Here is a 9,635-nt window from a genome sequence, read left to right on the forward strand (position 1 = left end):
GGCACAACCTAGAAAAGAATTATTTATCACGTGAGCATTGCCACCCATGAACTGGAAGTACTGAAGTTGATTTCAATTCAGTGTTGGAATGCCAGTTACATTGATACAGTAAAAGTTCATTAAAGGGCCGAGAATAACCAGAAATAATTGTCAGCAATAAAAGCAGACAATTTGGCCACAGTATTTCAGTCTTTTTTTTTTTTTCACTCTCAGGCTTCAATTTGCTAAGGGTGATAAAGCCAGGGTTATGTAGTGGAAGAGCTAAGGTCTAAACTAGAGAAAATCTGAAAATGAAAAATTTTCTATTATAAAAAGAAAGAATTCATAACAAGTATCTGATAGAACAGATCAATAGACAGGGCTTTCAAGGGATCCATTCTGGCTAGAATCCTTGCTGAGAATTTGTATTTCTACTCCAGATAGACTGAAATTGAATCTATATTTTAATAATATCAGAATCACCTGGGCATCCTGCCAAAATGTGGATTCTGATTCAGCCTATCTGTGGTGGGAAAGAAAATTCATAGCAGAAGTTCAACATGGAATGGACTGGTTCAAAGTTCTGTGCAGATTAAGCCATAGCAATCAACTTGGCACCTTACCTTCATACATAAGAGAGTTCTGGCGCTGTAGTTTGTAGTCTGTTACAGTGCTTACAAAGACGCCAACTGTCTCATGCAGTTCAAATCTACTGGTAGCTCCACGAGAGAAAGATGGGCAGTCTGCTTTCCCAAATTTACAGCCTCTGAAAACCAATGAGTTCTATGAGTTGCAAATGACTCAATAGCAATGAGACATACATAAAACCAGAGATATTTAAACATTCAGTACTTGATTCTAGAAATAGGGAATACTCTTTTTTTTTGTTTGTTTCACCTAGGTTTTTTTTAATTTCATACTTGTTTACAAAGTTTGAATACATTGTTTTTCACAAAAGATCCTTCCCATTTCCTTCACCCCCCCATAGAATTGTGCAACCCTATGATTAACATCCCACCCCACCCCATCCATCTTCACTCAAAGGCTTCCATCCTCCCCCTACCTTGGATCTTCATCCTCCTTCTACAATAATGATTTTATACAATATTTGTCCTTGTGATACTGAGTTAGTTCACTCAGCATAATGCTCTCCAGTCCTTCCCAAGTTAGGTAGTAACTTACAAAATCATTGCTCCTTCGTGCTACATAGTATTCTATTGTGTGAATGCACCACAACTTCTCAATCTATTCATTTGTGGTTGGACATAGGGGTTATTTCCATGTTCTTGTGATGGAGAATAATACTGCTATGAACACTGGTGTTCAAGTCTGTGTTTGTGCCTCTGTTCTCATTTTCTTGGGGTATATTTCAAGCAATGAAATAGCTGGATCATATGGAATTTCTATGTTCAGCTTTTTGAGGACACACCAAACTGCCTTCCAGAATGGTAGTACCATTTTACAATCCCACCAACAATGTATAAGAGTTCCTATCTCATCACATGCTCTCCAACATGTATTATTTACTGTCCTGTTAAACTTTGCCATGCTACTGGAGTGAGATTGTTTTGATTTTCATCTTTCTTATTGCTAGTGATTTGGAGCATTTCTTCATGTGTCTTTTGGCCATTTGAATATCTTCTTTGAAAATTCTTTCTGTCTTTTGCCCATTTTATAATTGAGTTATTAATCTTTCTTTTGTGGAGTTCCAGGAAGAATACAGAATACTATTAAAGACCAAACAATGTTAGAAAATGTTATCCATTGTACCAAGAAATTGCAAAATATTGCCACTTCTCAAAGAGTCCTGATGGCGCAGTGGATTTGGCACTGTGCTGTTAGTTAGTAAATCAGCAGCTTACCCTCACCAGCTGTTGATTCCCAATGGTTGTTGTTGTTATGTGTGTGTACTCATAGTGACCCTATGCACAATAGCTCTGAACCCAGAACTATCCTGAGCCAAATATATGGCATTAAACTTTACAGCCTTCGAAACCCTTTGAGGCACTTCTTTCTGTCCTACAGAGTTACTATGAGTCAAAACTAATCTTACAGCAGCAGGTTTGGGCTTGTTTTGTTTATTACTTTGACCCATCTTCAAATCAAAGGTTTATTATCATCTCAGAAAATACAAGGAAAGAAAAGAGGAAATTCTATCTATGTCAAGACACTGCTGTTGTTATTTGCAATTGAGTCAGAACTAACCCATACCTGACCCTCCAGCAGGCACCTAGAGGCTGCAAATTGAAACAGAGTAGATTGCCCATCCTTCTCCGATGGAGCATCTGGGGGATTCAAACTGTGCGACTTTGGTATTGAAGCACATTTTTTCTTACCACAAGTCCACCAGAGGTCCATATATAGCAGCAGGACATAGTCCCTCCAATTACTTACCGGTCTTTGGTAAGCAATAAGGACTGATAACAGGATGAAAAAGTAATTGGAGAGGTTGTCTAAAATGTCTGTGGCAGATTGAACTAGTAATTAAAAACTGACTTTAATATTTAACATCAGTCAGTTTGGCTTTTATTTATTATCCTTTTATTTATTATCCTTTTTCCCCCTCTGTATGCCTTTCACTGTCCTAGCAAAGCTGAAGTAGTTTCTAGAGTGTCCATCTTCTCTTGGAGCACTGAAAAAAAATTAAAAAAAAAATCTCTGGGGTAGGGTGTTTTGGTCTTTGCATAAAAAGAGGAAAGAAAATAAAGATGTAAGTAGCTTAATCAAGTAATTTCATGCATTTTGAAAGCTTGGGGTTTTAGAAAAAAAATGCTATTTTAACTGTCCTTAAAAATCTACACTTAGATGATTAATCACGTTGTTAGCAAAAGGAAGGAAATAAATATGGTCATTGAATCATCATCTTAGCACACCAAGTTTATGGTGTACAAAGCTACTTTGGTGAGGATGTGGGAAAGAAAAACATGTGTTTACTCATGTCTTACAAAAATAGATTGGAAAGAATATTATCTCAACAGAAGCTTCCTTCCTTCAGCATTATACAGTGCTACTTAGGCACCAACCTAATGACTTGAGAGACCAACCTTGTGTCTAGTCTGCTGAGAAACTCCATAAACAAGAGGCTCACAGAATTGTCTGGGCTGGTCCATAGGCCTCTTTTGGAAATACCTGTGCTCTAATTCTGCGGCTTCTCCAAACACTAAAGCTGGAATAGATGACTCTGTTGTTTTTCTACCTTTGGATGACCATTAGAAAAAAACAAGAGGTTGGCTCTGAGTAAGACACCACACTACATATATGCGCTTACTTCCTATTCAACCACACCTTTCTCTCTCATAATCTCTGTCATTAGTTCCCAGAAACAACTGGAGATTCTAGAGCCAAAACTGTTGTTCCTCACTATTGAGGCTCCAGTTTCTGGGGATGATCAGTCAGAAATTTCTTCACAAGTTATTTTCATTATTCTTTTTTTCCTCAATGTCCCATTTATTCTGTGGACAAGGTATCGAAATGCTTGGACACAGAGTTGGAGGTTGGGAAATGATTCCTGGGCAGTTGCTCCTTCAGGAGAACAGTGAATAGACAGCAGCGCTGCCCACCCTGCACAGTAAGCAGCCATTTTTGTCTAAAGTTAACATGATGAGACTACAGTACATCCAGCCCATTTCTCTAACTCAGACACGCGTTGCTCTAATCTTTAAGCACCAGTGGGGCTTTCACCTGATCATCCACCTCCTTGCCATTCAGGGCCTCAACAATAGCAAGAGCAAACTCAAAGCTGGTTCCAGGACCTCGGCTTGTAAGGATAAGGCCATCCTTTTCCACATGTTTCTCTGAGTAGCTGTAATGATTTCCATTCATCATTTTGTCTTTAGCAAGTGGATGTGTTGTAACTTTGCTTCCAAAACCTATTTCATGAGCCAACAAAGCTGTAGGACCTGCACAGATGGCAGCAATGAGGCCTTTCCTCTTCTCCTGTTCCTTCAGAATCTCTTTCACAGCAGCAAACTCAGATAAATTCTGGGCACCTAGATTACCACCTGGCAGAACCACCACGTCATACGGGCCCTCTTTTTTTGCATCTTCAAGACTGCCATCAGGACAAATGAGAACATCTCGGCTACACTGCACCGGGTCTTTTCCAGCCAGACCCACAACAGTGACCTTAATTCCAGCTCGTCTCATGACATCCACAGGAATGACAGTCTCCATTTCCTCTGCTCCCTTAGCCAGGATGATCATGACATCCACAGGAATGACAGTCTCCATTTCCTCTGCTCCCTTAGCCAGGATGACCAGAGCTCTTTTGAAGCCATTTTAGGTTCTAGATCTTTTGAAAGACTTTATTGGAAAATCAATTTACCCAAAATTCTCTTTTGCTGTACTCCTCGCGTCTCTCCTACAGACACGGCGCCACGGCCTGCTCTGCAACCAATTCTGTAACCGGGAGTGACTAACAGGAACTGGCCTCCTAGCTCCGTCTTGCTCTATTTTCATTATTCTTAAAAGCTTTCTCATTTTCACATTTGATCAGAACAAGAGAAAATTAACAGTTAGTATGTACCACACAAAGAAATCACTAAGAAAAATTATTTGCCTATAGTCTCTCAGATTTGAATTATTACCCCATGCACAGTGAGATTGCCTCAAAATAGAGCATAGTTCGGATCTATTGTACATAGGGTTGCTATGAGTCATGACTCGGTGGCACATAACCACAACAGTTGAAAAAAAAAACAAAACCTTATTGCTCTTACTGTTGGAGATGCCATTGAATCAAACACAAATCATACTAACCTCACAAACAACAGATCAAAAAATCTCCATATCCTGCATCATCATCAACATCTGCAACACTGTTTTTACATTCACTGTGTCAATCTCATTGACTATCTTCCTCTCTTTCTCCAACCTTCCACCTTTCCTACTTTTACAAGGCCTCACCTTTCTTTTAACATGCCTTAAGAACAGGAGGCAATGTTTCATCATCTTTGCCTCTAAGTGGCCCCTTGGTTGCACTTTCTCCAAGACAGACATGTTCTTTTTTTCCCCCCTATTTTTTAAATTCATTTTAATGAAAGTTTATAGAGACTTAGGGTTTCCAATAATTCATTGTTGCATTTTTCTCCTTGCCTACCCCCTACCCCCCAATTATCTCCTTGAAAAGAAAAAGAAAAACTCTTTTATTGCTATGCAATCCCCCACCCCCACCCCAAAGCCCCTGCACTGTGCATCCTTCGTTCTGGACTCTTGTCATGACAATAATCATATATCCCTTTTAAACAGTTTTCTCCCTCATCTGTTGCAATGCAGTATACATTATTCCTCCCCTTCTTCTCTGTCTTCCCTCAACCCCAATGTCAGTCCTGTTTTACAATAGTGGCCCTATGCAGTATTTGTCCTTTTGTGACTGAGATATTTCACTCAGCATAATGTCCTCTAGGGTCATCAATTTTGCATAATATTCCTGAGTTTTTTATTTTTCAGTGCTGCATGGTACTCTACTGTGTGAATATATCGGAGCTTCTCTATCCATTCATTTGTTGAAGGGCACTTGGGCTGTTTCCAACTCTTTGCTTTGTGGACAAAGCATGTTTGTTCTTTTGGGAGTCCATGGGATATCCACTACTCTTCCCCAACACCATCAAGGTATTTGATTCACATCAAGGGCATAGATTCTTTAATCATTCTTATTTTATCTCTTTCATTAATAAATTCTCCAAAAAAATTTAAGGGCACTAATTCTCCTTCTGTAATCCTTTGCTCAAAATGCAGATGCATAGAAAGCAACTGAAAATACTGTGGCTTTGATCAAGAATATTTTAATCTTTAAACTGACAACCTTGCACTTTAACATTTTAGAGAGGTCTTCAACAGCAACTTTGCCCAATTCAATACATCTTCAGATTCATTGATGTTGCTACAAAACATATTGATTCAGGATTTAAGTAAAATAGATCACCGATCATTTCAATCTTTTCCCCACCTATAATGATGTGATGCATTGGTCTGTAATTGAATATTTATGTTCTTCAAATGAACAAATGAATATGCTTTGTTTAAAGTTCAGAAAGGTGTGTATCAAGGCTGTATCCTTTCTCAATACTGAGTTACTCTGTATGCTAATCAAATAATTTTGTCAACTGGATTATATGAAGAAGAATGTGGCATCAGATTTGGAGGAAGACTCATCAACAACCTTTATTAAGCAGATGACACACCTTGCTTGCAGAAAGTGAAAAAGACTTGAATCACTTACTGAACAAAATAAAAGATTACAGTCTTTAATGAATTACATCTTGACATCAAGAAAACAAACATCCTCACTATTTGACTATGTAAGCAGTTGTTTCACTGAAAAAAAAATATGCATTGGACATGTTGCATTGGAAAAATACACTGTTAAAGACCTCTCTAAGATGCTAAAGAACAATATTGTCATACTAAGGTGCTCTTGATCCTAGCCATGGGCTTTTCAACTTTGTGCTTATCTGAAGGCTGGACAGTGAATAAGGATGATGAAAAAACTGATACCCTTAAATTGTGTTATTAAAAAAAATAGTACTAAATATCCTATAAACATAGAGTTTTCAGAGGCTTATTATTTCCCAAGTAGATAGTCAAGCATACTTCCTAGTGTGTCTTAATCTGGAACTCTGCTGAAATCTCTCCATCATGGGTGACCTTTCTGGCATATTAAACACTGGTGGTGTAGTTTCCACAACCCACAGCAACCTGCAAATTACCACAGTACAGCAAACTGATAGACAAATACTATAAAGATGTAAGATTTACAGACTAAACCAAAGTAATTAACAACATATAAATAATTTTCTCAATATTATGAATTGATACATAGATGTTGTGCCTTTCTTTAATAGTATACTCTAAAGATAATCAGACACACGAATATCAAGTCCAGGGCAGCCTTTTTTTGGTACCAGCAGAGGCCCTTGACAGTAAGGCTGGATGAGGTCGTGGATATGTTTGTCCAATTTCCCAAATAACCAGGAAGATTAAACAACAAGATTCAGTCTCTCAAATAATTCGGGCAGCCTCTCAGTCAAGATACCCCTGGCCCAGGAATCTCTGGCCCTGAGAATGCATTCTAATTGTTCTGTTTCTTCTTTCCTGGTTTCAAGACAAAGCAAAGTACTGTAGTGAAATATGCAAAGAGCTGAAGTTGGAGAATAAAAAGAAAAGCACTGTCTTGGCATATTTAAAGTAGAAACAATTAGAAAACATATTCAAGCCTCATGTTATAATATTGAATCTTGAATGATCCAGGAAGCATCAAAAGAAGAAAGAAGGAATACAGAATCACTATACCATAAAGAACTGTTTGACAGTGGCAAGAAGCTATGCTGCATGGGGGAAGGATGGGAAATCTCCTCCCAACTGATTAACTGCCTCTAAAAACTCACCAGAGGGCCAACTATGGGTAAGTTCTGACTCAACGGTACTCAACAACAACCAACCATGAACAAGAGACAATGGGAATGAAAGAAACAGTTAAAGCAGCACTGAAGGCATTGGCAAAATATAAGGTCCTGGGACAAGATGGAACACCAGTTGACGTGTTTCAGTTAACAAATGCAGCCCTGGACATACTCACAATCTAAGCCAGGAAATTTGGAAAACAGCTGTCTCGCCACTGACTGATAGTGAGGTATATTTGTTCACATTCACGAGAAGGATGTTCCCACAATATAATTAATATCACATACAAGTAAAATGATGCTGAAGTTCATCCAAAAATGTTTAGAACCAGACATTGACAGAGAACTGCTAGAAGGTCAAGCTGGGTTTAGATAAGGCCATGGCACCATAAATGTCATTATTGATGTCAGATGGTTTATGGCTGAAAACAGAGAATACTAGAATCCTGTCTATGTTTCATTAACTATCCAAAAGCATTAGACTCTGTGGATCATAGCTAACTATGACTAATAGTAAGAATAGGAATCCCAGAACTCTTAATTATGATCATATGAAACCTATACTTAGACTAAGAAGCTGTTGTTGTTCAAACTGAACAAGGGAATAGTTCAAGGTTTAAAATCAGGAATGGTATATGTCAGGATCATATATTTTCTCTATATATATTTAGTTCGTACACTAAGCAAATTATGTGAAAAAATGGACTCTATAGAAAAGAATATAACATCAGTATAAGACTTATCAACAACTTATGTTATGCAGATGACACAGCTTCGATTTCTTGAAGTATTGCCTCTCAACATCAAGATGACAAAAATCCTCACCACTAGACCTAAAAGCAACATATTGATGGAGAGAAAATTAAGGTTATCTATGACTTCATCTTATTTGGATCCATAACCAACACCATTCGTACCAGCACTGTAAAGATCAGGAGACTTATTGGTCAAGTCTGCTGGTAGGACTCTCTCTAAATTACTGAGGAGCAATGATTTCCATTTGAAGACTATGATTTAGGCCACGGCCTTTTCAGTCATTTATTTTCTATGCATCTTAGACCTGGACAATGAATAAACATGACAGATGAAGAATTGATGCATTGACTTGTGGTGCTGGAAAAGAGCACTGAGAATCCCATGGACTGCCAAAAAAGGACACATCTTGGAAAAAGTGCAGCTAGAGTATTTCCTGGAGGCAAGGATGGCAAAACTGTGTCTCACATAGTTTTTAAATGTTATCTAGGAGAAGTTATTTCTTGGAAAGGGATATCATGCTTGGAATGGTAGAAGGCCAACAGAAAAGAGGAAGATCCTCAAGGAGATGGATTTACACAGTGATTTGCAGTAGTGATCTTAATTATATCAGAGATTATTAAAATGGCACAGGTTAAGACAGGATTCAGATTTGTTGTTTTTAGGGTCACTATGAGCCATACTCAAGGATACCTAACAACATCTGCCAAAAGAACAAATAAGTCTTTCTTGGAGGAAGGGCAACCAGAGTATCACTTAGAGGCGAGGATGACAAAGTTTGATGTCACATACTTTGGCCATATTGTCAGAAGGGGCCAGTCCTTGGAAAAAAAACATCATTCTGAAAAAGAGAGGAAGATTTCCCAAAAGACTAATTGACATGGTGAGTGTAACAGGCTTGAGTATGTCACAAATAATGAAAATGGAAGAGAATAGGGCAAGGTTTGGTTCTCTTGTTCATAAGGTAATTATTGAGACAGTATCCAAAGTTTAATTCCTATAATATTTGGCTGTATGTAAGATATTCAAGAATTAAGAAGACTATGTTTCACTTATGGGTTAAAACAAAATGTCGAATTTACATACTTCCTCTGCTCAAACATATTTCTAGCATTTCTTTGTAGTACCAACTTCAGTAGCAAAATTGGTGCTGCTAGTTTCCACATCCCTGAAACCTCTGAAAAGGAAATGGTTTTGAATTTATGAACTGTGCTGAGACTCATTACATTCATCAAAACAATATTCTTGAACTCCCTTGTGTAGATGATATTCCAGATATGTATCTGTATTCAAGTTCTGATCTGGTTGTATACGTGTCTTCTTGTTGTTTGGTATCATTGAGTCAAGTACAGTTCAGAGATATTCTATGAAAAACAGATCTGAGCCTTGCACTATCTTGTACCATTTTTATAGTCAGTGTGTCAGTCCAACTCATTAAGGGTCTTCTGCTTTTTTCACTGACCCACTAACATTCTTTTATTATTATTATTTATTATTTTGATA

The 9,635-nt window shown here is 37.9% G+C and overlaps 1 protein-coding gene across 1 annotated transcript; it reads right to left on the reverse strand.

Annotated features, from left to right (window-relative positions):
* Positions 1-3,630: 3,630 nt before the first annotated feature.
* Positions 3,631-4,264, reverse strand: LOC102872307 (protein DJ-1-like). The gene is made up of 2 exons (XM_006890033.1): positions 4,219-4,264; positions 3,631-4,164 (listed from the first exon to the last, which is right to left on the reverse strand). Exon 2 carries the CDS (start codon positions 4,150-4,152, stop codon positions 3,631-3,633), a length of 522 nt encoding a protein of 173 aa, XP_006890095.1. The 5' UTR covers positions 4,153-4,164; positions 4,219-4,264.
* Positions 4,265-9,635: the final 5,371 nt, after the last annotated feature.

This window comes from Elephantulus edwardii, unplaced genomic scaffold (genome assembly GCF_000299155.1).
Source record: "Elephantulus edwardii isolate Elephantulus edwardi_28Jun2011 unplaced genomic scaffold, EleEdw1.0 scaffold00085, whole genome shotgun sequence".
NCBI classification, from domain to species: Eukaryota; Metazoa; Chordata; class Mammalia; order Macroscelidea; family Macroscelididae; genus Elephantulus; species Elephantulus edwardii.